This window comes from Podarcis vaucheri (assembly GCF_965113315.1).
Source record: "Podarcis vaucheri genome assembly, chromosome: 5".
Lineage (NCBI taxonomy): Eukaryota > Metazoa > Chordata > Lepidosauria > Squamata > Lacertidae > Podarcis > Podarcis vaucheri.
Genome location: NC_138763.1, coordinates 40,693,676 through 40,721,399, shown reverse-complemented (window position 1 = coordinate 40,721,399; position 27,724 = coordinate 40,693,676). Strand labels below are relative to the sequence as shown.

General features: G+C 41.5%; 3 protein-coding genes across 14 annotated transcripts in view; 2 read left to right on the top strand and 1 right to left on the bottom strand.

Moving 5' to 3' along the window:
* MAP3K13 (mitogen-activated protein kinase kinase kinase 13) overlaps positions 1–15,691 on the top strand; it is a 79,201-nt gene extending 63,510 nt beyond the window's left edge. For 6 of the 7 annotated variants that reach the window (XM_082221768.1, XM_082221763.1, XM_082221765.1 and 3 more), the window contains 9 exons: positions 85–193; positions 1,095–1,204; positions 1,770–1,886; positions 2,609–2,746; positions 3,732–4,443; positions 4,632–4,702; positions 8,887–8,943; positions 9,373–9,670; positions 10,450–15,691. In XM_082221768.1, coding sequence (XP_082077894.1) covers positions 85–193; positions 1,095–1,204; positions 1,770–1,886; positions 2,609–2,746; positions 3,732–4,443; positions 4,632–4,702; positions 8,887–8,943; positions 9,373–9,670; positions 10,450–10,551 — 1,714 coding nt within the window. In that variant the 3' untranslated portion in view covers positions 10,552–15,691. The remainder of the gene's footprint in view (positions 1–84; positions 194–1,094; positions 1,205–1,769; positions 1,887–2,608; positions 2,747–3,731; positions 4,444–4,631; positions 4,703–8,886; positions 8,944–9,372; positions 9,671–10,449) is intronic. The other variant, XM_082221769.1, reaches the window with a different exon arrangement.
* Positions 15,692–17,356: 1,665 nt separating this feature from the next.
* Positions 17,357–27,028, bottom strand: TMEM41A (transmembrane protein 41A; the record flags this gene model as incomplete). The annotated part of the gene is made up of 5 exons (XM_082221928.1): positions 17,357–19,474; positions 20,283–20,421; positions 21,216–21,377; positions 23,407–23,560; positions 26,748–27,028. The coding sequence occupies 5 exons, from the start codon at positions 27,026–27,028 to the stop codon at positions 19,251–19,253; spliced, it is 960 nt and encodes a 319-aa protein (XP_082078054.1). The 3' UTR covers positions 17,357–19,250.
* Positions 27,014–27,724, top strand: part of SENP2 (SUMO specific peptidase 2) — a 26,608-nt gene continuing 25,897 nt past the window's right edge. Inside the window, exon 1 of one of the 6 annotated variants that reach the window (XM_082221823.1) lies at positions 27,014–27,124. In XM_082221823.1, the coding sequence (XP_082077949.1) occupies positions 27,045–27,124 (80 nt within the window). In that variant the 5' untranslated portion in view covers positions 27,014–27,044. Of the gene's footprint in view, positions 27,125–27,195; positions 27,369–27,507; positions 27,665–27,724 lie in introns of those variants that run through there. The other 5 variants (XM_082221821.1, XM_082221825.1, XM_082221820.1 and 2 more) reach the window with 5 other exon arrangements.

Sequence of the window (27,724 nt, the reverse complement as noted above, 5' to 3'; positions counted from 1 at the left end):
TGAAACCATCAGTTAAAATATTCCAGATAGTTTTTTAATTATGTTTGCATGGTCTCTCCTGTCTGTTTTTCTTTAATTTGTCAGGCAAAGCAAGCCCCGGAATCGGCCCTCTTTTCGACAGACGCTTATGCACCTTGACATTGCATCTGCTGATGTGTTGGGTACCCCTCAAGAGACTTATTTCAAGTCTCAGGTAAATCTCTCTTTTTTTTTCTAGCACCAGATTGTATCGTTGGCTTGCCATGTGTTCTTTAATAAGACTTGTATGGTAGGAATAGGAAGAGAAAAGCACAGGCATTCATTTATGAATCTCTTCCCATAATGCACCCCAAAGCAATTTACAATATAATAACATAATTGTAAATAAAAAGCAGTAAATAAAAAACAACAGCACATACATAAAATTAATTCCATTCCAAGCTAGATACCAGCTGGGATGAAGATTTTAAAAGGCTTGTTGAAAGAGCAATGTATTTGGCAGGCATCTAGAAGATAATATAGAAGAATCCTGTGTGATATACAGTAAGACAGAGTTCCAAATGGTAGGCGCACAAAATGCCTGATTCCAACATTGTGCAGAATGGACCTCCTGATAAGATGGTGTCTGCAGGGTGCAGAATTTGTTCCAGTGAAATATTAAAGTAAAGCATCTTTACTGAAGTGATCAAGATGTCTACTGTATTTTAGTGCAAATCCATAGGAATTGTGGTGTGAAATCTAAAGCCAAATAAATAGTTGTTATTATATTTTCTTGAGTATTGCATACTCTCCATGTCGTCTTGGGCCTGAAAAGCAGTTGGCTACGGATTTGAGAAGAAATTGAGCTGTTCATAGGTTTGAAATGGCAATCAGTTTTATAGGCTAGGAGAGATTTGCAACACACATCTGTACTTAATGTTAGAATTTCAGCTAAAAAGATGAGTCCCTGGTCAAGCCTGGTGATCAGATAGCTTTGCGGCCTCCTACCACAAAAGTACTGTTGGAATAAAGAAGCGTGGGTTTCTGGTTTAATATGTTTAAGTAGTGCAACCCTTTATTGTGCAGTTGTCACTGCCATGAGTTATGCTGTGTCTCCATCTAAATTGCTTTGGCAGGCTGAATGGAGAGAAGAAGTAAAGAAGCACTTTGAGAAGATTAAAAGTGAAGGAACTTGCATACACCGGTTAGATGAAGAACTTATTCGTCGCAGAAGAGAAGAGCTCAGGTCTGTTGACTTTCAGTGCGTGAGAAGAGCTTTGCTAATTCAGATCAATTAACTATCTGTTTCCACCAAGAGACTGCCAGATATTTCTGGGAAGAATGCAAACAGGACATTCAGACTGCTTCTGACCCTGGATGTTCTGTTTAGCTATCATAGCTAATAGCTGTCAATAGTTTTATCTGTCAGTAATTTGTCTAATTTCTTTTTAAGGAGATAAGCATCCTGTTGCAGGAAATTCCTTATGTTAACTATGCACTGCATAAAGAGATAGCTTTTGTTTGTTTGTCCTGAATTTACTGCCAATCTCTTATCCTGGGTGACCCTGAATTATGGGAGAAGGATCTTAACAGAGTTCTCTTTAGTGAGTGCTTCATTCATATCTAAACTCTGATTTTGGTTTTATTACATTCAGATACTTTCAACATTTGCTCATCTTGGAAGTGGTAGATGAGATGTTTAATTGAGAATAATTCTGCATAAGTACATCTATTAAGCTTCCCTTTTGCCTGTACAAATTGTCCCTTACAGGAAAAGCCACTCACCTGTAGCTCTCCTTTCTTTTTCGTAGGCATGCCTTGGACATTCGTGAACATTATGAGAGAAAACTGGAGAGAGCCAATAATTTGTACATGGAGCTCAGTGCCATCATGTTACAGCTGGAGGTTCGAGAAAAGGAGCTCATCAAGTACGCTCATCCACATAGATGTACCTTGTAGCCATGCAGATGACATAATTAGAAGCAGGGATTCATAGGTTTTCCGATTGTTTTAGATTAAAACAACAACCCCATAATGATCTGTTTCGAGATCTGGATGACAAACAAGTGTAATTTGCTTCAGTGGCAGGAAATTGTGTTTTCTTTGTGCTTCCCTTACATGGTGCAAGAGAACAATCGCCATTCCTTAGTATTAACTTTTTCCATGGATCTGCTCCAGACACTTCTTTTTCTAATCAAGATTGTTGTGGGGAAAGCTGCTTATTTTAGAACACAACACTTCTAATGCACATCCATGTTTTTTAATCTTGATATGAAACACAACCAACACTTATGGTCACATCAGTTGTTGCCTAGATCAGCATATTCCAACCTCTTCAGATGCAGACCCACTTTTAACCTAAACATACCAATTTTGTTTACCATATATTTGTTTGGTGGTTGTGCTGCTGCTGTTATTGCTCCCTTTAGATCAGGCTCTACCTAGTATTGGGTCCCATCTCCCCAGTTTAAGACAGTGGCCTAGAGAATAACTAGGTCCCCCCAAAAAAAATGCTGACATGAGCACTCGCATGGACAACAGATTGTAATATTTATTTATTATTCTTTTGACTTGGGGAAATTGCAAATATACTAAAAAAAATCATTTTATAATGAAAAGATTACAAATTTCATTTTTAATCCATGTGCAGGCGGGAGCAAGCTGTGGAAAAGAAATATCCTGGGACTTACAAGCGTCACCCAGTCCGACCAATAATCCATGCCAATGCAATGGAAAAATTGATGAAGAGGAGAGGAGTCTCGCACAAGCCTGGAGGCCAGACTAAACGGTGAGACAAATAACAAAAACATGTTCAAAGGCTTTTAATAATTATGTGCCTATATCTGCAAAATGAGGAAGCCACATCTGCTAGGGTCAGCATCCATTATTGCACAAAATGACTGATTATTCAAGTGGCACTGACAAATCTTCTGGTGTGTAGCATCCTTGAATTAGTCATTAATCTATAAGATGGGATATGTGTGTCCTTGATTATGATCACCAATAACATGGAAGTTTTAGTAATGTAGAGCAGGTGCAATTTAAGAGCAGAATGTTGGACCAAACAGTTTTATCAGTGGTCATTTAGGAATCTCAGAGTACCCAATGCAGCTTTTATATCAGAGAATGATTAGCAAAATGGTCATCTGATATTTGGCCTGGATTAAATGTACTAAGGGGTTATCTAGACAGCTTTAATTCTGGAGATTGGTTGCGGCATTTCAGCATTTTTGCTCCTTGCCGTTTAGAATGAGGAGTTCTTCAGTATGTACTGATCTGTTGATAGTGGGTAGTGTGAAACCACCACAGATCTGAGAAGTAAATGCCTACAAATCACAGCTGGGCTTTTGTAGCCAAGCATTTTTTTAAACCAGTGCTTTAGCATAATGCTACAGCTAATTCACATTGCTACAAAACCTGTTGTTGCAAACTGGTAGTCATAGGATTTATTCTATATTCACCTGAATTATTAAGCAAGCAACATGGGGTGGGAATGCAGGTCTAATTTTATTTTTTTAAGGCAAAAAGTCAAGAAGCCCACTGGATGTATGCATGCCTTTGGTTCACCTCAATGCTTCCGCCAATTCCGAATTTTATTTTTAGTTTACCCTATGTGACCTATAACAAAATCTGTGTTACTTCAATGTCATCTATCAATAGGCATGTTGACAAAAAATGAAGGAAATAATGTGAAAAGGAAATAATGTGAAAATCTTCATAGATTTTGCATATGTTAATTCTAATAGCATGCTGGTTTTTGTATCCTTTCTCAGGCCTGACTTGCTGAAGACGGATGGCATATCCAGCACTGAAGTGGCTCCTAGTGGCTCTCCCCTTTCAGGAAGTCCAAAGATGTCAACCCTCAGTAACAAAGGACGTTACCGTAGCAAACCACGCCACCGGCGAGGAAACAGCAAAGGCAGCTACAATGATTTCACAGGGATCTTGAAAAATCAGTCAGCTCAAGATGACTTGGCCCATCCATCTCACCATCATCAGCACCACCCCCATCATCATGGGCATCACCCCCGAATGAACATCCATGGGCAGGACATAGCCAACTGTGCTAACAACCTTCGATATTTTGGCCCTGCTGCAGCCCTACGCAGTCCTCTTAGTAATCACGCCCAAAGGAGGATGTCTGGTTCTAGTCCTGACCTTATCTCTGCTGCTATGGAAGCTGATTCACGGAGAAATCTGGAGGAGAACGAGAATGGGGAGGGTGAGGCTAATCATTGGGAATGTTGTAAAGGAGATACATACAACCTTTGCCCACAGTGCAGGATGGGGACAAATACTGCAAATCCAGGACAGTCACTTGAGCCAGGGCTGGAGAAGTCTGAAGCACCACTGCATGCAAATAAGCAATTTCCTGGAAATAATGAGGAAGGTGAATTCAGCAGCCACAGATCAGTGTCTTCTCTTGGCTCATCGCATCCTGCAAGTACTCCAGGACTGCCGGGTAAAACACGACCCATCCCAAAGGTAAGATCCCTCCAACCATCCTGGAAGCAATGGACAGATTTACATTTTGCTGTTTTCTCATGCACCCTAAATTTCTTAGTTCTTTCTGTAGAATACTATCTTTGGAGACTTCCGTTCACGAAAGTTGCTCAGGTGGTTGTATGCTTGTAAATAAGTGGCAAATAACATTGCCTTTAATCTTCTACTAGAGTGGAGATGACTCTTCAGAAGAAGAAGAAGGGGAAGTAGATAGTGAAGTGGAATTCCCACGGAGACAGAGGTAGGACACTGACCTGCTCTATTTTTATCGTAATTGCTAAACAAAGGTTTGGTTTAACAAAAGGATGGGGAGTTAAAATTTTGGTGGGATGAGGAAGGGTTAATGGTTGGGTAATGTTCATGAGCTATGACAAAGGCAGGAGAGTAGAATTCTGGGGGGTGGAGATAATCTCCATTTTTTTCCCTCCTGCCTTGGCGAATCTGTCAGTTAAGTGGTTTTTCTTCCCATTTTCTTTTCTATTCTGTCCTTCTGTGTTTGCTTGTGTGTGCTTATTGTGATCTGATTGTTTTTGTCATGAACATTACCCCTCCAATGAACACTTCCTTATCCACCAAATCTACACGTCAGGTAAGACCAATTGTCCTTTTCATTGTAACATGATGAGAACTTAAGAGGGGTGACTGTAACATTATTTGTTATCCAGGTTCTTTGAACAGGGAAACAACCAGAAAAAATAGCATAAAAACTCTCTATCCATGTCACATTTATACTGAAAATGTCTAGATCTGATCATGATAATCATGAGATGCTGCTTCTAATGTGTTTCCCCCACAGTTTTTTCTGGTATGCAAAAGCACAAGAGACTTATCTACAAAAATCTGGAAAAATTGCTAGCACAATTAGTCATGATTCTTTCCTACATAAAAGGCATACGCTACTTGCTTTTGGAAAGTAGGCAGGCTCTATGATCTATGATTAATTTTTATTTTTTTTGTATATTTGTTTTTGACATTTGTAGTCTGCATTTAAGTTTAAAGAAATCCCCAAATGAGGTAGCAAAGAATAAAAACATTCCAAACAGTTGGGGGGAGGGAGACTTTAAAAGCCTATGAAAATTAAAAGGTTTTTGCCTGGTGCTAAAACAACATTAAAGTAAGAAAGAAAAGAATAAAAACAACAATATCTAAAAACAATACCTCCCCGAATGGTTAAAAAATAAGTAAAACAGCTAAAAATATAAAACTGCAGAATAAAATCATTCAGTAGTAAAACTTCTTCCATATTAAAACCAAATTGCTTCATTTCAAAAGTCAGACCTGAACCAGACTGCAATGGATCTAGATAATCAGTATCATCTCAGGCTGTTTGGAGTTGAACAGCCACTACTCCCTCAAACATCTTGTCCAAATAGTTATTTTCTGGACTGTGCCAGGATGTGTTCTGGGAAGAGGAGGGAGAATTCCTTAATTAATTGGTTAAATGTAGATATGGTTAAGTAGGGTTGAGATAAATTTCCATTCATCCTTGATATTATGGAATTCACTGGTGATCAGGCTCTATAATTATGTGCTCTGCAAAGTACTTCCTTTTGTCAGTCCTAAATCTTCCAACATTCAGCTTCATTGGATTGCTGAAGTTCCAGTGTTATGAGCAAGGGGAGAAAACATCATCCACTTTCTATGTGCCATGTATAATTTTATATACTTCTATCATGTCCTTTCTTGCTGACCTTTTCTCCAAACTGAAAGGTTCCCTAATGTAACTTTTCCTCCAAGGGGAGTTGCTCCATTCTTCTAGTCATTTTGGCTACCATTTTCTGAACCCCTTCTAGCTGTACCATTCCTGGTGAGATGACCAGAACTGTATACAGTATTCCAAATAAGTCACACCAAACATCTGTATGATAACATTGTGATATTGTGTCAGTTTTATTATCAATCCCTAGGGATCCCTACCATTTTTCACAGCTGTTGCACATGGGGTGACCTCTTCATTAAGCTGCCCCCTATAACCCCAAGGTCCCATTTTTGGTCAAGTCACCAACTGTTCAGACCCTATGAGAATATATTTAAAATTGGGGGGGGGGGATTTGCCCCAATTCTAGCTTACATTGAATTGCATTTGCCATTTTATTGCCAATTCTCTGAGTTTGGAGAGATACTTTTGGAGCATTTCACAATCCCTTTTTGTTTTAACCTCTCTGAGCAATTTGGTATTATCAGCAAACTTGGCTACTTTACTCCTCACTCTTAATTCTAGATCTTTTATGAAAAAGTTAAAAAGCACAGATCCCAATATCGATTCTTGGGGGACTCCACCATTTTTATCCCTCCATTGGGAGAACTCTCTGATTCCTGTTACTTAACCAGTTCTGATACACAAGAGAACCTCTCCTCTTATCCCTTGACTTCAAAGCTTACTCAATAATTTTTGGTGAGGTATTTGTCAAAAGCTTTTTGAAAGTCCAGGTATGCTATATCTCAACTGGACCTCTCTATCTATATGCTGCTTGACACACTCATATAACTTTAATAGATTAATGAGACAGGACTTACCCTTGTAGAAGGCATGCCGGTTCTGCTTCAGCAAGACTTGTTCTTTTCCATTCTTGGTAATTTTATATTTAACAGTGTTTTCCACCAGTTTCCCCAGAAAATTGGCCATCCCCATTGGATCGCTCTTTAAAAATTGGTGTTACATTGGCCACTCTCCAGTTTTCTGGCATGGAGGCTGATCTTAGGAACAAGTTACATATTTCCATTAGAAGTGATTTCACATTTGACTTCTTCAAAAACTCTCAGACGGATGCCATTCGACAGTTTTTATTTTGGTGGTTCCAGAATAGTCATAAACCAGCACTGTCTGCTCACTCCTGTACATTGATTCTTTCTATTGTAGAGTCTAACTGGATTTACCTGTAACTGAACCTGATACCATTTCTTCCAGGAAAACTCATAGAGAGCAGAAAAACTTTAGTGAGTGGTGTGGATGCTTTGCTCTTGGTTGCCCACAGCTTCTCCTCTTTGAATTGCCCCTTGAGGTTTTACCCAGGGGGTAGGGGAGAAAAGGCTGTTATATACCACCACTATCATTTCTTCTTTGGACCAAAGTGAGAGTTCCTACCCTGTTGCAATCAAAGTGGTGTGGTCATTCCACCTACCTGTATGTGTCCTGGGTTTTTGCACTTCAAGGCAAAGGGCTCTTCATCTTGGGTTTGAATGGCCAGGATTTTTTGGCTGTTTTTTTCTAGTGTGATGACCAACATTGCTTCCCTGTCTCTTAGCATTCTTGATAATTTTCACAGGGTTTCTTTTGATTGCTGAGTCAAGTCTTGGCAAAGGGACAAACTAGAGGTGATGCTGAATATATTTGTGCCACCAAGAATATGTATTTATTTATCTCTCTCTCTCCCAGAAAGACTAGTGTGTGTGGGGATCTGTCTGTGGAATCACAACATTCTACATTTCTTCATTGGTTGCCACTGGCAGTGGATGGGTGGGGGAGAGAAAAATGTTATGATGTTAAGACATAGTTAAGTTTTACGAAATGTTATGGTGGTGGTGAGGTGTTAAAGGCAGATCGGCTTGTTTGGCCCCAAAACTGCACACCCTTGTTTTCCTGTAAAATATATCAGCTCATATAAGTACTTTTGGGGAGAAGTAGAATTCACTTAGTAAGATGCTTCAGATCTCCATCTTCATTTTGACTATTAGTTTTAGCTACATCTCTGCTAAAGTGATTTTTGCTTTGCATTAATGAAACTGTCATCACCTTGCAGTGCTCTTTAGGGAATCCTCTCCCATGTTGCCTCCTGTTAGTTTGAATAAATTATTGGTAGTCCCCTCCCCTCCCCTCCCCTCCCCTCCCCATAGTTCCCTAAAACAATATTTTCAGATCTTATTGCATAAGAAAATGCTGAATTTGTAACCTGTTTTTCAGTGCCAAAGGCAATATAAGACTTAAAATGACAACAAAATAGGGCTAAATTACATATATCAACCTATTTACTAGGAGAACCAGTAGGCTAAAATAAGACTCAGCATGAATTTTAGGATTAAGATAAAAATAAGAAATGAAGCCTCAGATTTAGCAACCTGGAGGCTTTCTTGTTAAAAATGTTTTTAATGGATTTGTCTCTGGTGTCTCAGTACTATAGTAATTTTAACCTTAGAGTGCAATCTAAGAGAGCATCACAACAGCCTTATGATATACTAGAGGTCTCCCTGTAATGGCAGCAAGGAGAGGACAAAAAGGGATAATTCTGGAGGCAAGTTGATCCTTCACTGGACATGTCCCTGGACAATGGGAAGAGTGGGGCTGTTGTACCCATTTCCTCTTCCATGGGAACCAACCAGAGGAATTTTTTCGTTTAGAATAAACATGAGTAAGGGAAGGAGACTTGATAGAGGTGTATAAAATTATGCATGGATAGAGAAGTTCTTCTCCCTCTCTCATAATACTAGAACCCGAGGTCATCCAATGAAGCTGAATGTTGGAAGATTCAGGACAGACAAAAGGAGGTACAGCACTTAATTAAACTGTGGAATTCACCATTACAAGAAACAGCAATGGCCACCATTGTGGACAGCCTTGAAAAAGATCGGGCAAATTCACAAAGGATAAGGCTATCAGTTGCCACTCATGATAGCTATGTACTACCGCAGTATCAGAGGCAAGATTTCTTTGAACACCAGTTGCTGGGGGGTCATGAGTGGGAGAGGGTTATTGTACTGCTTGTGGGCTTCACATAAGCATCTGGTTGGCCACTGTGAGAATAGGATTCTGGACTAGGTGGACCTCTGGTTTGATCTACCAAGGCTGTTCTTTATGTATCTTTAGGAATGGACTTGGCCTTCTTCTCATCCTTGTTTGTAATACCCTGCTCATTAGCTCAAGTGCTTGCAGCCTTTGAATAAAATCAAACCCATTAATGCTTTATGGATTTGCAGGCCGCATCGCTGCATTAGCAGCTGCCAGTCTTACTCGACCTTCAGCTCTGAGAACCTCTCTGTGTCTGATGGAGAGGAAGGGAATACCAGCGACCATTCCAACAGCCCAGACGAGCTGGTCAACAGGCGTAAAGATCAACGGGCTGAGAAGCTGGATGAGATGTTGTCACAGACTCCAGAAATCCCCATTGAGATATCTACCCAGTCTGATGGCCTTTCAGATAAGGAGAGTGCTGTACGCAGGGTGAAAACACAGATGTCACTTGGCAAGTTATGTCCAGAGGAACGTGGCTATGAGGTCAGTAACACTCTCTTCATTCCTTGAGGTTAAAATATTAATTAGATGCTTGGAAACTAGGGGTGTTGAATAAATAAATTGCAAGGTTTCCAACTGGAGTTCTGCTAGCCTTTGCTTTCACTATCAGTTTTTTCTTACATCATTCTATTTTTATTTGATGTCCCATTGATTTACTTCTCCCCAGTGTTTTAGTTCATTGAGAAGACAGGAAGCCTTTTCAGGGTTCAGCTGTGCCAGTTCCCTCAAGTGCCAACTTGACAAATAGCTTTATTTACTCCACACTAATGAAAGATTAAAACCAAAGTTAATCTGTGTGGGATTGTATATTTGCATGCTTTCCCATGGGTTTAAAAGAATTTTTACAGAAACAAAACTAGTACATCAAGCTTTTGGGGCAAAATCGCTTTTAAAATGCAATTTTTGAGCTATTTTTATGCAAAAACGGCACTGCCGACATGGGCTACCATACGTTCCAATTTTCATGGACATTTTCCCGATTTCCGCCCAGACACTGCTGCCAACTGCAGTATTCTGGATATGTCTGGGAAAATCCGTACATTTGGCAACCCTTGTATATAAGGACATGGCCAGAATCACGTCAGGATTTTGTGGCTCAGTAATCTATTGCATGCATCAGATTCCCAGAAAACTAAAGGCTGAGCTACACATTCAGGTGTGCTTTCGCTTTTTTTTTGAGATGGACCAGGGACGATTCTGTCTGCAGATAAATGCCAATAAATGATGATTTTAAAAGTTGTTCCCTTGGATTTGTGATGCAGAATCCTGGAGAGTTTGGAGAATCAGGTGGTGACTCTTCAGATGCAGAATGCTCTGATGCAACAGTGAGGACCAGTAAAGCCTGCAGCTCTGCAACTTGGTAAAGATGTGTATCCTCCCTCCTTCAGTCGTTTGATCAACTGGCATTTTGATTCCCCCAAGAATCCCCTCTTCATTCCTCTGAGAAGCTGCATCTCCACCCCATCATCCAGATGATCTGCAATAACTTGAATCTTTGGAGAAATGTTCTGATGAATTGGTTTCTCGGTGAGCATTTCAATCACGAATGGCAGGGATGTATTTTATTGAATAATTGAGCTATTGTATCATATTTTTGGCATTTTAACACTTTTTACTCTGAAGAGTGAACTGTATCCATAGACAAAATAATTGATTGCAGAAAGAAGTTCAGAAGACTAGCCTATGAAGGACAACAATCTTTTTGAGTCTTAGACAGCATGCATAAGGCTAGGATCTGATGCTACTTTTGACATGGGACCAGGCCATGCGGCTCTGAAAGACCGGAAATGAAGGAAGTTAACTCAATGACTTGATCGCATCCAGTGAAGCAGTGGATCAGGTAAACTGTGAACAAATGCCATCAGTGTAACCAGCGTAACTTTTTCAATAGGAACTTGTTCACATTCCTGGAAAGGTGTATCTTGAGTCACTGCTCCCCTAGCATGTGAGAGTGGGAAGTAATTGTGTTTTTTAATTGGCATTTGGTTGGTTGTGACATCCTGCTGCTGTATTCTAGCCTCAGCCTCTCTCCAGCATTTTTCAGCATCACTATGCCACTGTGAGATCAGGAGACACAGCATGGAGTGACTGTTGAATAGAGAGAAATTGAGATGCTGTTTTTCTAAGTTACCTTCCTCTCCATTCCAACCTGCCTTTTGTTTGCTTCCTTCAATGAAAAATGAATCGATCAAATTAGTGAAGATCAAGAACTCACAAGCCATGGAAAAGCACATTCTGTACATCTTGGGGACTATCCTGAAGGAAGAAACTGGAAATTTTCCTACTATAGGTCGAACACCGTAAGGGAATATTGTACTTGGATGAAGCCAAGGGAATAGTCTGGCCTGAACCAAACAAGTGTCCTCTGCTTGTTTGGTGGTGTGACTGGTGGAAAGTAACACTGAAATGTGATGATGAGTAGAGAATGCCCTTCATCTTGGGTCTGAGGGAGCCTAAGCCATATTTTCATATTGATGGATTTTGGATTGGAGAGGGTCCAAGACTATTGCCTTTCCTAATTGAACGGTTTCCCACTTTCCTTCTGCAATACCTCATTTTTCCTGAGCAACTTCCTGAGGTTTATAACCATGGCTCCTTTAACTGACATATCCAACGGAAGCAAAACAGAAACACTAAAATGTTCTATTTTGGTTTTATAGCCAAAGTTCTGCCAGTAATTTTGGCTGTGCCCTCAATTTGTTTCTAGTTAATTACATTCAGGGAAGAACGGTTCATTGTCTTGAGTGTAAAATTGTATCCTAGCAGTTTCCATATTTATAGTAGTGAGTAGCAGTTGCACCCCGCACTCTCCACCCCCAAAATGAAGGGCAAAGATGGGTTGCATGCTGTTTGTTTACATTTGATTTGATTTTTTTTAATTGTCTAGTGGCAAAATGAAGGGAAATTCTTTACTTATACAGAGAGCAGTATTGTATGAGTTAAATTATTCCATATTTTAAAATTATGTAGCTGGACTACATGAATCTTAAGTTATGTCATTATTTATTTTAATTTCTATAGATTAAAGGCAGGGTTTATTGTAGCACAACATATTGGTGGTCCCTGTTCAGTTGCTTCATGGCTACTTATCCCAGGAGGAGGAGCCAAGGTGTTTTCTTAATGTTGTGACCTAATAATGTGTTATAGGCCATGCTTATCTTGCTGGCTGCAGCAGCCTACTGACACTAGGAGGGGGAGTAGGCCCGTACAAGCAAATTAAAGCAGTCCTGAGCTGCATGTGCATGGAGTGTGACATGGTTAGGATGCAGAGCTAAGACCTCTTGGCATGCTTTAGCCTCCCAACTGCAGTCCCAAACATTGTGATATATCGGAATGAAACAACAACAAAAAAGCAAATAAGCCCTGTTCACTTGAAATTGAACAAGAATTCCTTAAGCTTAATATGCTTACACTAAACTGATCTGAGCTGTGCCCACTCTGAAGGAAATTCTGTCTGGTCACTTGTACTCCTTGGCAAGCTTAAGGGTGAGTTACCTTTATTGGGGGACACCCACAGATGCTGTTTATTGCACACTTCAATAAATACCATTCCATTGGTGTATGGACCAAGCTGTCGGGGAAGCAGCACATTATTGCACCTGTCAAGTCCACCACAGACACCTAGCTTGGTGCTTCTTCTGGGAAGCAAGTCTTTCTTGGCATGATCCAAACTATCAGTACAACTACCTTGCAGCCTTTGTTTCTCCTTTGAGTTTCACCACATTCTTCCTGGCCCCTGTGGATAATTACTTTGCTTTGCTTTTACTCTTCTCCTTTCTTTGGCAATCACTCATAGCCGAGTTAAGATTGTCTTCCATGAATATGGTCTTAACAGTGTGTCCGTAGTGTGCTATTACTAACACTCTCATGTTTATGGGTACCTTTGAGTACTGTTGTTTGGATGATCTCTGAATTGGAAACTGTCTGCTTTACTAATGGAATCAGACAATTTGGCAATAAAGACACTCTTTCTCCCCTCCCAGCTCAGCCCAGCATAAAGACTCCAGTTTAACAGCTGGTAGCTCACTTTATAGCCCAGTTAGCTGACTATGCTCTTGAAAAGTTCCTTTTTCGCAATAAGACAAAGTGGGGGATGGTGTCAAGAATGACAAGTAGCTGCATGATGCTTTCCCCATATGAAGCACTTGGTATTGTTAGCCCACTGTGGTCTTCATCTCTTTTCTAGGCAAGAAGCATTAGTTTGAAATGCCTCAGATATATAATGTAGAACTGTCAGCTTTAAAGCATAACTTCTCAGGGTCTTGGGCAAAGGAAAGTCCTGTGATCTTTTAATTAGAGGTATTGAGCCTGGAGTCTTAGGCATTCAACGTATGTGCTCTCGCACTGAAGAACAACCTCTCCCCAGAGTCTTTAACATTAGTGAAAATGTGTCTGATTTAATGATTTCTTGTGTCTGTTATTGGTTGTTTCTTTTGGTATTTGCACACAGCCTGCATCTGTAGATGTCATCCTGCAGTTATAGTATGTTGAAGGAATATGTAACGGTTTAAGGAAAATTCATTCAAAGGACATGCTCTCTCCTCATAAATGTGTGTGTCCTGTGCTTTCCTTTCCATTTTAAAAAATCCAGTTTTGCTTTGATCCCCAAAGAGCTGTTGAAATAAAGGGGCATTAATTTAAGGCAGCTAGTAAATTGGTGGTTATGAAAATCAGGTGTTAACAACTAGCAACTTGTGCTTTGGTGTGTCTAATATTTAATTGTAGAATATTCAAAACTGGTATTTGTGATTTGTGCCATTGAGAGAATTCTTCCAGAGCCATTTCCTCTTTCTTCAATTAAGTTGAACAGGTTTTGCTCAACTGAAAGTCATTTTTAAAAGAGCTGAAAATGTAATCAGAAATAAGATTAATCATATCATATTTCCCCCATGCCTTTTGTTATCAGCTCTCAACTTTTGGGTACTCTTAAATGCACAAATATTTTTTGTAAATTTAGACAATTCTAGCAAATTTCAGGACTGTGGAGAGATCCAAGAGAGGGGAAAATCAAGCTAGGCCACCCAAGTTTTCTAAGTTAGAGAGCTGTGATATTGTTTATATAGTTAACTGAGGGCTGGGCTATATGTTATGACCACCAGGATAATGGCTGAAAATACCAGACTAGTGCTGAGTTTCTCCCTAGTGTTGCAATGTCTAGGGGCACTCATCACATGATACAGCATCATCATATTGTGAGTTTCCTAGTCCACACTCCATGTAATTGCCACTGCTGGGAACAGAGCATCTCATGTGATCATGCTGTTTCATGCTGGGAGGGGCCGAATTTGCCCCAGTGACGCCATAGCATGTAGCCTGGCCCTAAGCAGAGACATGGTGTTGTACTATTGTATTACAAAAATGCTGTAAATGTTGTGCCTCAAAAAGATAGACTTACTAACCCTAGAATATGGATGGTGAACTGTGCTCCAAAATTATATTGGTTTAACAGAGGTGAGATTTTAAATGGTTGATGTTCTCTTAGAGTATGCAGGTTATGTTTTTAAGTCTCTCTCTTAAATGTGAGGGCTAAGTCCTTTTTAATGTGGAAACAGACTCTCAGGTATTTGTGTGACTTTGGGCTCTAAAAAGCCTGCTTTGTTCTGTAGGTCTAATAAAAGGTACTGACTATATACCTACTTTCTTCTCTGGGAACAACACTCCAAAGCATTAAATATTAATAGACACAGGCAAAACTATAGTAGCTGGAAATACTCGTACAGAGAAACACACACTTTAATTGTCCTTTTCCCTAGAAAGCAGTGTCAAGTTTACTGGCAGAAAGGGGTAGGTAGCCACCATGCTTCTTCCACACATTACGTTGCTTTTGTGTTCAAGGAGCAAGCAGCACAAGAAATGCTTTCTTGGCACCAACAAAACAGTGCATTTTTGTTGTAGGGTAGGAAAGTAGTTCAGTCTTTGTGCAAACACTCTGTTAGCATCTTAGGGGTGTCAGTGGAATGGATGGCCTTGTGCTGCAGAGTCTAGATTTAGTTCTTAGAACAAAGTTCCCTTTAACTGAAAGCCATAAACCCAACAAATCATGTCATCCAGATTATGAGACAGTATTGCCATGTGTGCAATCCTCAGTGATTAACCTTTTGGCTGTGTTTTTACTATTCTGTGCCAATGGCATTACAACATTATATCTGCCTGATTAAGGGTTTGCAAATAATGGGATAGCAATCTGCAGTATGTGTACAATAAGCAATGTAAACCAGAGAGAACTCAAGGCAAGTTGCTTAATTAGGTTTTAGTCACAACTCATAATGCATTCTTAACTACTGGGTGCAGCTATGGCACAATCCGTGTGGTGGCTAATGGGAGTTAATGGTTTTACATGTCATTTGAAACAATCATTTCATATGCTGTTTTTTTTCTCCCTACTCTATGGCTTCCTGAAGCAAACTTGATTTTTTTTGTTTTGTATTGAACAGTGTATAACAATTGGGAACAAGACTGACTATCAAAAACAGATGCATGGAATAAAAAGCCAGTGTACCTCAAGTGCTTATAGGCTCTTATGTCGTGTGCGACTGTAGCTGTGTGTATTACACCCAAAAGTGGATGCTTTGGTAAATTGCCCACACACCACTGGATGCAGTTCTGTATTTCCAAAGACTGTTCTCTCTTCAGGACCTTGTGGAAAATAGGAAATTGGAAGCTGCCTTATACTGAGTCAGACAATTGGTCTATTTAGTGCACCTGAGACCTTTTGGCATCCAAAGCAGATGGTCTACCACTGAGCTACAGCTCTTTCCACAATATAACTTGTATGATTGCTAATTATATACTGAAAGGTATATGTCAATAGTGCCAGCAGAATAATGAAAATGACTTCATAGAGCATACATAGTGAAAGTCCACATTATCCTCCTACATTAAAAGCTAGGGAGTTCAATGAATAATGTGTATTCTCTTGTACAGTGGTGCCCCGCAAGATGAATGCCTCGCAAGACAAAAAACTCGCTAGACGAAAGGGTTTTTCGGTTTTGCGTTGCTCCGCTAGACAAATTTCCCTATGGGCTTGCTTCGCAAGACGAAAACGTCTTGTTCTTTTTTTTTAAAGCCACTTGAAGAGGCGCAGTTGCGACGGACCGTGCTTCGCAAGACGAAAAGACTCGCGGAACGAATTCTTTTCGTCTTGCGAGGCACCACTGTATTATTTTCCGATTGGTGACACTTTAAATGGTTTTTTTCCTGAAATACAATCATTTGGGAGTATGCTGTCACTTGCCCCTTCAGTTACCTGCTTTTTCCCTCTAGCAACAGATGAGCGTGTTTCCGTGGCAAACAACATGATCTTACAGTCAACACTTTCAGCACAATTCTGTTGATTTCAGCAGGTTGTAGTCCTAAGTATGCACAGGATTGCAGTCTTAGTTTCTCAATACTTGCCGTTTTCCCCAGATAATCAGATTAGTGCACAATGGGGGCTGTGCCATATTCTATGTGAAGGGAACCTTTCCTTAGCACAGAGAAACAGTGGAAAATCTCGGCAAGATTAGGATATAACTTCAAATTGCTTTTGTGGAGGCCAAGTACAAAGTATTCTGGAATCTAGGACTGCTGGAGAACATAGGCTAGGTGCAAATGAGTTAAAACAGCTACCTTGTGGCTTCTTGCTGAAAGGGGAAGCTAAGCTACTGAGTGGAAGCAGAACTTTCCTCCAGTTAGTTTGTCTGTAAATTGGAAAGGTAAAGGTAAAGGTAAAGGTACCCCTGCCCGAACGGGCCAGTCTTGACAGACTCTGGGGTTTGTGCGCCCATCTCACATCTATTGGCCGGGGGCCAGCGCTGTCCGGAGACACTTCCGGGTCACGTGGCCAGCGTGACAACGCTGCTCTGGCGAGCCAGAGCCGCACACGGAACGCCGTTTACCTTCCCGCTGGTAAGCGGTACCTATTTATCTACTTGCCCCCGGGGGTGCTTTCGAACTGCTAGGTTGGCAGGCGCTGGGACCGAGCAGCGGGAGCGCACCCCGCCGCGGGGATTCGAACCGCCGACCTTTCGATTGGCAAGCCCTAGGCGCTGAGGCTTTAGCCCACAGCGCCACCCGCGTCCCTAAAATTGGAAAGGAGGAGCTCTTAAATGCACAGTGCTTAGATGTCACTCTTGTAAAGCAGCTAAACATATACCGTGTTCCTCTTATACAAACAACACCTTACACCACTGTTTTCACCAACATTTATCTGATAATACAGTTTCCATGTAAACACACACACAGGAGGTAAGGCACTTGATTAAGACATATTTTTTTGCACAGACTAATTGAAGTCAGACATTTTTCTTTTGCCCTTGTCTTAGTTCCAAATTGCTACAATTGTTACATCAGTGTTTGTTATGATCTCTCTAGCATATAGCACACACGTGGAGTCTGCTAATACCATCCTGAGAAGCTTGTCATTAATGTTGACAAGTTTAGCATAATACCGTTACTTTAGTGGAGGATAGCAAAGTGTTTAACAAAGCCACCTCTTCCAGCACAGATATGGTAGATTAATAATTTTCACAAGAAACCTAACGATCCATGCAGGAGTTCCTGAAACGTTAGCCTAGTACTTACACTTGAGGTGGTCAGATTGTCACATCGAACAGCAAATAAGGGTTCTAGGTTAGCTGCCTTACCAACACCTAGTGAAGGGATTTTGTTTTTGTATAGAACATAAAAGGACACATCTTCACCTGCACTCTGAAGTAGTGGTTTTGCCCAGTTAAAACTTCACAGTTGACCCTCGGGGTCCCTTCCAGTTCTAAAACTTCAGTGAGAATTAGACCCTTGTCAAAAAGGTAACTCGATGAAAGATTTTTGTAATAGTGGCTGTTGACTACTACCAAATACTTTCTAAAGGGGTGGGGTGCAGAATACTGAGATGAAGTGATAGGGCTTCGTCTCTGGGTTGATTGTATACTCTTAAGAAGCAAAGGAAAAAGGATGACCTCACTCATAAATAAGTTTTCTCACCCCTTAAGCAGTGGATTATCTAATGGACTAGCGACACAACCATGTCCATTATTCAATGAAGACAAAATACAGCATAAGCAGAGAATGTGGTTTTCCAGGAGGCACAGAAAAAAGTGATAGGGAGGTTAAAATAGACACAAAACCTGAACAAAGAGATATCCCGGAGCCATTTTACATAGTACACTCTCCTGGGGAATTGCAACAAAGCGGAAGATACTCATTTCATCAGCAGTCAGTACATGATTGTCGGAGTACTTTACGCCTCGGTAGCTCCCCACAAAGGCAGATGTAGAAGTGGCATCTCTCATCTCCCTACCCATCCTTAACTAGATCTCTTAGATTTGTGAAAGCAACAGCACTGATATAATTCTACTAAACCTGTTCTACCTTTACAGTAAGTACAGTTGCTGCTGCCAGAGTAACCAAGGTTCTGAGGCTTTGAGAACAAAGCCAGTATGTGGACTTCATTACCACCACTTCTCCAGCCTACAAGGAAAGGAAACCAATAAATCAGTCCTTCAAGCCTCAATAGTTCCCATAGCCTACATTAACCTAGTTTTCTTCTTTGGGATTCCCAAGCAGGCAGAGGGAGGAAAAATCACTCAAGATGGGTTCCCTCAATAGAGAAGATAATAGGATTCAGTTGTTGGTGCTGGTATTTCAGCCAGTCAAGCGTGTGTCCCATAGAATGCACTGCGATTGCCAACAGTAAGGGGTGCTTTGTATGTGATCTTTTCCTGAATTTGCTGTCATTTGAGGCAACCTCAAATTTCTAGGCAGGTATAATCATTTACAACCTCTACGTCAGTGGTAGCAAAACCACATGACATAAAACTGTTCCAGTGACAGCATTCTTGTTACAGAACACATTGGAACAGTTGCGAGCACCTTTTAAAAATGAGTTTTGCAAGTCTAATTATTTAAAAAAAAACACACTAAGAGCAGAAATTGTTTTCTGTCTATGTGTTACTGAAAGGAGATGCCCAAGCCTGCACCAGGGATTTTAAAGTTCAGTAAAAACAAATTGGGCTGGTGGGGGGGGGGGGAATTGCACCTTTCCCATAAATAGACTTCTATAATATCTGGTCCTAACCCAGCCCATTCAGCTACTCTTTCTCCCATTGAGGAAATGGGCACTCTGGTTGTTTTTGTCCAAGTTGAGATGCTTCTGACTGAATTTCTTAATGAAGGTCCCAGGAATTAATGCCACCATGGCTATAGCCAACATCCTGAACAGAGTACTCCAGGAGAAAATAGCATCAAGGGAGGTGATCTGTGAAAGGATTGAACCAGTCTGGACGCAGATGAAGTTATACGGGATGAGGCCTGCAGAAGTAAGAGAATACTCATATAAGCAAAACTTTCACTTTTTTCAGACTTTCCTTGGACCTGTGAATAAGGTAAGAGCTTGAATGTGCAAATGCTAAGGAGAACACATTTGGGAATGTATAAGGAAAAAATACATACACAAAACTAAGAAGGGTCAGCAGAGAGAAAGTACTTGGGATTTGGACTAAGCATCTTGAAGAATATTCTCCACTGCTCAAGAAGGATGGGAAATGTTTCTTGCTTGCACAATTAAAGGGTATTTGTCATCTTCCCCCAACAAGAGCCTGCACTACACAAAATATTGTCTTAAGCTACTCTATGAGAAGCACGTTTTTCAGTATGTACCTTACAGAGAACTGGTGTACTTTAATGTTACCTTAGGGACATAATCAATTTTCACATTAAGGGAGCGTGTGTTTAAGGAGGATTATAAACTTTACCAGTTTTTCCTAGTGCCCCCTGAGACAAGATAGAAAAGCCCATAAAAATAATAAGTATTTTTCTCTCTACAAATCAAAATCAAATAACTATTTTTTTTTGCACTATGGTTTGTAATGCTCAACAGACATTAGTTAAAATGTCATTCAAGGAGCTCCCAGACAAATGGGCATACCTCCAATTATAATCACATTGCATTTTCCACTATTGCCAGAAAATAGTCCATCAAATTGGAACACCCACACAATAAAGGTAAGCTAGAAGTTGTAGGGAATGAGCAAGCATGCACTGCCAGTTAAAATGGAAAAGAGTGAGGAGAAGAGTATATTAGGTAGTACTAAGACAAATTGAGTGCTTTTAATCTTACCTATGAATACAGAGAAGAAGAACTGAGTAACAGGGATGTTCAGGATTGGAGATGTGAGATTTAGAAACCAGTTTGGAGTCATGGGAAACAGCCTCAGAAACAATAAGAAAAAAAATAAGGAATTTCTGTTCTCTTCCACCTGCCATAAACAAAAAAGAAACAAGATCTGGTCAAACTGTGTGTGTGTGTACACACATGAATACATACACAAATTTTGTAATACAAATATTAGCTTGTATTCAAGGCACTCAAGGAGCTGATATTACCACCAATAAACCTGGTTTGATGAATAAATTATATAACCATTCTATACTGGCATAATAAAAAGGGTAGAGAATAAGTAGGGGTTGTCAACCTGGTCCCTACCGCCCGCTAGTGGGTGTTTCAGGATTCTAGGCGGGCGGTAGGGGTTCTATGGCACAAGCCGAATCCTCCTCCCATTGAGCACTGGTGGGCGGTAAGGAAATTTTACCATCAAGCAAGATGCATTAGTGGGTGGTACGTAAAAAAAGGTTGACTACCCCTGGTCTAGACTAGAGGGTTGCTGCAAACCCCTTCTTGTTTCAGTAGTTAGGCTTACATAGGTAGCATGAATGTAGCCTTGGAATCCCCTTCTATATGCAATTATGATATTGCAAGAGCTATAAATTATACATTTCACTAGAATAGTTTTCTGTTAATTCCAGCTATTGTATTGTAACATACTGGCTGCAGATTCTTGACAGCTAGACTTGATAATGAATAGCTCAGTTGGTTAGAGCATGCTGCTGATAAAGTCAAGGTTGCAGGTTCAATCCCCATATGGGACAGCTGCATATTCTTGCATTGCAGGGGGTTGGACTAGATGATCCTCAGGGTCCCTTCCAACTCTATGATAATGCACTACCCAGTCATAAAGCACTGACTAAAATATTATAGGTGATTGGGACTTACCTTCCTTTGGAGCATGGCTACCTTATCAGGAAAATAGTAGGTGACAAATTTTTTCCCAAACACATTGGACAGCCCATAGCAGCAAGTGGCACCCACCGAAGTCAAGGCAGAGCACAACAGGAGTCCCATCCATGGTCCAAAGAGAGCCCCAGCAAGGATGTTCTGTTAGAGCAAAACTAGACAGTGATCCAGTCCATAATAAACTGTGGGGAAAGCATGAAGGACTATATGAACCATAGAAACAAGAGCAGCTCTGTTAGATCAGACCAATGGCCTGTGTAGTCCGGCACTCTGTTTCTAGCCAGGAAGTCCACAGAGCAACTGGAAGCTAGATACACAGTAGGTGGAGGTGCTACTTAGCTTTCTTAACTAAAACCCATATGTAGACCTGCCCATCAGGAACTATCAATTAGACTATTGCAATGTGATACATGTGGGGTGACCAGACAGCTGCTGATGTGCTCAGGGGAAATCCACTTTTACACATAACATTTAATGTGGACATTAAAAACTCTTAACAACTTGGTAGATTGCCTTTGCCAGTATAGGCCTAGCCAGTCTTTCATGAAGACCCTGCTGGCTGATCAGCAGGTTGTTACATGGTGACAATGCAGCACACATACTCTGGAATGCCTTCCCTCTGATTCATGAGGTGAAGACAATAATACACCTCTTAAAAACTTAGGTCTACACCCAAGCTACCCGGACTCTCTTAATTTTTTAGTCTGTAATATATTTGTATTCTCATTTTTATCTAGTTTTTAGGAAATTTTACTGATTGCTATTCTTGTATTTTTACTGTTTTTCTGCAAGCCTTTCATTAGAGATTTTTTATTATATCAAACTATATATTTCAAAATAAATAACAGATTCATGTCTATCCCTTTAAAAGCCACCTAAGTTTCTGGCCATCAACTCATGTTGCAGAGAACTCCATAAAACAATCATATACTGAAAAAATGATTTTCCTTAGTCATTAGTTGATTCAGAATTCTAGCATTTATTTATGTATTTTATTGACTATATTTATATAAGGCTATCCAATAGCATTATTTTCTTGGTGACTTGCAGATAAAATTTTAAAATACAATTAAAAGTGCACAATCATAAAATAGGTTAGCATCATAAAAAATCTGGTGGGGATAAAGCTATGACCATCAATAGATAACTTTGTAAACACATGGTGCACATTTGTTGGATTCTTGAAGTCAAAATATCAGAATTAAGGGTGTCAATGATTATAATTTTTTTGTTTTCTGCCTCCTCTCGCTAACTAATCCTTTTTTCACTGAAGTTGGTATTTGAGCAATAAGCCAGAGAACGGTGGGACATTCATGGATGGTTACTGAGCTTAGTTTTAAAATCAGTTATTCACGAGGACAATCTCAGTTGTTGGAAAGTTTAGGCATTAATAATGCATGTTGAACTCTGACAATTTCTTCTGAAGAGCGTAGTAACACACTCAGTCAGGTTTCCTCAAACTCGGCCCTCCAGATGTTTTTGGCCTACCACTCCCATGATCCCTAGTTAGCAGGACCAGTGGTCAGGGATGATGGGAATTGTAGTCCCAAAACATCTGGAGGGCCGAGTTTGAGGAAGCCTGCTCTCAGTGAATTCTGCTGTGGGTAGTCTTAAGGGAATTTCCACAAATATAGAATTCAACATGATTTGTATGTGAATGGAGTAGCCCAGGCCCTAGGAAGAGTGTAATCTAGCCTCTAGTTGATGGGTGGCGCTGTGGGTTAAACCACAGAGCCTAGGACTTGCTGATCAGAAGGTCGGTGGTTCGAATCCCCGCAATGGGGTGAGCTCCCGTTGCTCAGTCCCTGCTCCTGCCAACCTAGCAGTTTGAAAGCACACCAAAAAGTGCAAGTAGATAAATAGGTAAGGAAGGTAAACGGCATTTCCGTGCGCTGCTCTGGTTCGCTAGAAGCAGCTTAGTCATGCTGGCCACATGACCCGGAAGCTGTACACTGGTTCCCTCGGCCAATAAAGCGAGATGAGTGCCGCAACCTCAGAGTTGGCCACAACTGGACCTAATGGTCAGGGGTCCCTTTAGCTTTTAAGTAGCATTCCAGGAGTTATTAGGCAAGTCTTCCAAAGGCACTGAAAGTGGGGGGAAGGACCAGATGGGTTTTCAGCAGCATGCTGCAAAGCCAAAATCTTGGAGCTTTGCAGGTATTATACATACCAGAAAACTGGAGCCCGGTATGGCGAAGCACTGTTTGTATAGGTAGGCACTGCAGAACAGTAGCAGCACATAAGTATGGTGTTCTCTATTGTAGTACCGTAGAAACTCTGCAAGCTTTTGCAGTTCCTCTAGGTCTGAAGGAAACTTTAGTGACCTGATAAATAAAGAGGATAATCAGTTCAGTTGTGAACATACGCTGCCAATGAAGGTGTTTTCATTCTATGGACAAACACGTGGAAAATTATGAAATAAGGGGAATGAAGCAAGAAGTACCATGTCATCTTAAATATTAACATATTTATTGCAACATGTGCTTTTGTAGGACAATTTAAAAAGTTAAGTATCCAAGTTGCAACAGCACTATGCTTTCTTGCAACACGTGTCTGATCATCTGGAATGTGGTAAGGGAACTGCCATGTCAGGTCTCAGGTTGCCCAACTTCTTTTGGAAACTACAAATTCTATTTCTGTACCACTTAAATCTACATAAGACTGTGAATATTATAAAATATCATTAGCCCCAATAGGATGGGAGAAGAGGGAAGAATTGGTCAGCAGGCGGTTACAGAATACTGTAGCCTATAGTACAGTGTTATGCCAACCAGGCAAGAACAACAAACCTATAGCTGGATATGCCTGAGATAGAATAATAGCATAAATCAGCACTCATCAGAACACATGCACACTATGAATGCAGTAAAATAACAATTCAACCACACAACTGTGTAGGCACAGGTGTGTGGGTGTGTGTTTACAGGAAGAGGGAACTAAGAATCAGGAAGCATCAGGAAACTGTGGGTTCAGTTTGTAAGAAAATGTACAAAGGAATGCCTTCCCCAAGAGAAGACAGGATACTAGGCAGAAACAGAGGCCCATTGTTTCCATCACTCAAAAAGATTCATTTGGGCCAGTTTAAGACTCCACAAGGGACACTGGTCAGTGGGGTCAGTTCCTGTTGGCTTCTAGGTAAGCCTCTATACTACTGAAGGGATAGAGAATCAGATACATCCAGTCATCCATCCTGTCTTTCAGAGATAGGACAATGGAGTGTGTGTTGGAAACAAGCAGTGATAAACATATTGAAAGTATACTATCATTTAGTGTGCATGCCCATGCTGGTGGAAAATCAGGAGAGAGATAATAAATTATAAAACTTATGTGTTGAGCTTTTTATCTGTATTTTAACTGAAGTCTGTCTATGTGCATGCTTCTAACATGAATACTAACGTATGGTTCCCCTTTGATAGTAATCACCTTGCTCCTTTTCTTCTTCCTTTGTTCTAAGAACTAAATCCTTGTCTGCAGGTCAGCCTAATAAACTTCTCTACCTCACAACTTTACTGCAATTCAAGAATCTAGTAGGCTGTAAACATACTTCAAGTCCATGCAATCAGCCATAGCTCTGGCATTAACAGTATGCCCTTCTCTTAAACTGTGACCACACAGTTATTCATGCCATTTGTTCATTCATTGCTTGGTTTCAACAAGAACTCAGCAATTAACTTTTCAAGCAGAAACAAGTGTAGTATCTTTACCTTGTGGCCTAATGCTAACACAGAGCATAAAGGTGCAACATTTCAGCAAAGCAAGGAAGGTGCTAGTTACTAAAACTTTGGACAATTAAGAAAGCAAGCCACATATTAAATTGTTAGTACAGTATACATTGGTGAGATTCATCAGAGGCAGCAATTCAAAGTTAGAATCCTTCTTAAATGAAATCTAACACAGAAGGAGAGTTATAATTTAGGCTGTATTTTTTCCACAGTGCTCAGGATTTGTCAGTCTGTGAAATGCATCAGTTCTGCTTATCGCTAGTTTCTCATGAAAATTCAAACTGTAAAACAATCATGTTCAGATTTCAACATATTTTACTGAAGCAAACAGTTGATTACATTTTTAAAAATACAGCCTTAATTACTACAAGATACTTGCTGAGTTAGGAATTGCAGAAAAGAATTGCAGTGAATTCTGGTACCTGTGGGGTATGGTGGGCTACTGCTTAGCTTTGATTTTGTGGCAAAGACAGGCCGCTGGTTTTACAACTGTTTAAAACTTAACAGCTATTCAAATTCCTGATATGTGTATAACCTAAAGTAAAAAGGAAATGAGGGAAAAATCAGTGATATTCTCTACAATGAGAAGCTGATCCCCTAAAAACTACTGACAGAGGTCAGTCATAAGGATCATTCAATTCTCACTAAGCTATATTCATTGTTCTGGAAAGACCCAAGCCTTTCTGCTTTAAGCCCTCTACAACTCTTACTTTTAGATAGCAAGATGTTGCCTGAAGCAAGGCATCTGAAGTGTGGAGTGCTCTTTATTAAATGCTATTCTGTGGCTGAGCTTGCCACTGCAAGTTCATAGATGGATGAACAAGCAGCAAGAAGTCATTTGAAATATGCACCAAGGCATGTATGATTGAAGAGTAGTACTGTATGTTACTGAATAAATTCTAACATGCTGTGATACCTTAGAGACTAACAGATTTATTGTGGGACAAGCATTCTTGAAACAGCATCAAAAACAAAACCGAAACACAACTTATGCTCAGTGGTGCTAGATTCTGAAGGATGTGTCACAACACACTACCATCTGAAGAGCCTCCAGTTACAACTATTAAGTCTAGAGTCCAAATGACCTTACGACTGCACCACTGCTTTTGCTACAATCAATCAATCAATCTGTCAGCAATTTTGGAATAAGTGGATAGTGCCTTCCAAAGTCCACAAGTCATTACTTACAGCTGTGTACACATACCATACATTTAAAGCACAATTAAAGCACATCCCTCTTTCCCTGCCTCCCGCCCCACATTCGAAAAAGCAATAATCCTGGGAGCTGCAGTTTGTTAAGGGTGCTGGGATCTGCAGTACCATGAGGAGCAAACTGCAGTTCCCAGGATTATTAGTGTGTGCGTGCTTTAAATGTATGGTGAAAGGGGGCACCAACTCCCTTCAGCTCAGCGGGTACCCGAGACCACTTGAACATCTCGAGGCTGTTTCATAACAACTTCCTACACACCTAAACTTAGTTCAGAGCATGCAGCAGCACATTTCCGAGCACCGCACACGCGAAGGGTAGCATCGGATTTCGGCGGCGGTGTATTTTTAGGCTCGCTGTCAATCACAGTCGCAGGCGCCCTCAGCAAAAACCCAGGACCTTCTGCTCTCGGGGCAAGTGAGTGCAAGTCAACAATCCCGAACAGAGAAGAAGCCGCTGAGGCATTAATGAAGCCGAGGCTCGCTTCTCCTCCCTGAGAAGAGCGCAGCATCCCAGCTCCACGAGCGGGGCCCCCGCCAAGCCACAACCGCCTCGAAGCCCCCGAGGAAGAGTCCCACTCACCCGCTCCCCGCGCGCGGCTCTCCGGGCAGCCGCACCGACAGCAAGTAAAGCGCCGCCGTGGCCGCCCCCAGGACCAGCAAGAACCCTCCGAGGGAGCGCATAGCGGAGCATTCACAACGGCCGCCGGGAGGAACGGAAAACGAGGAGGAACGGAAAGCGCCGCGCGGGGAACTCCGGGACCTGCCCCCGCGTGACGCGACGCCCCGTCCCTCATACGAACGGAAAAGGATGGACGTGGCGACGCACAGCCGGAACTTCCTGTGAAAATGGCCGCCCGCCATCCAGGCCTCTGAGTCTATGGAGCGGCGCTCTACCCCTTCGGCTCCGGGTTCCTGTTGGACTTCAACTCCCATCAGCCCCAGCCAGGACGGTCCATGGTGAGGGCTGACGGGAGTTAAAGGCAGCCGAATAAGTGGAGGGGAACCCGGGTGGGGAAGGCAAAGGGCTGCGAAAAAGCGCGCGTTCTCCGCGTTTACTGGCTCCTATGGTCCCCCCGCCCATGTTCTCCGCACCCGCGTGGTATAAAATAGGGTCTCCCCCTCCCCCCGCCCGTCAGGCAGTAGAGACCCGAATGGAAAGACGCCTGACGGGTGCGCGAGGAGACATGGAGCTCGGCCCAAAGTGAGAGAATACTATGACCATGCATATGAAGCGCACACTTTGTTTTCTTTTAGAGCAGGCGGCGGGTGAAGAGAAAAGTTTCGAAATATAGATAGACAGTATATAAACAGCCTCCCGTCCTCGTCACTGACTGCGCGGTCGCGGGAAAGTGACGCAATTCCGGGCCGGCCGCTGTGGCTGAGGCCTATGTACAAATGGCTCTCCCAGGCGCTGCGCTCCTGGCTGCTCCCTTCTCCCCCTTATCGCCGCGACGCGGAGCCTTCGCTCCCTCGGCCGCGGAAAAGGCGCCACCCCAGGTCAGAGGGGGCTTTATCTGGAGCCAGGGCCCCGAGGGGAGGGTCTGCTTCGCCTCAGGG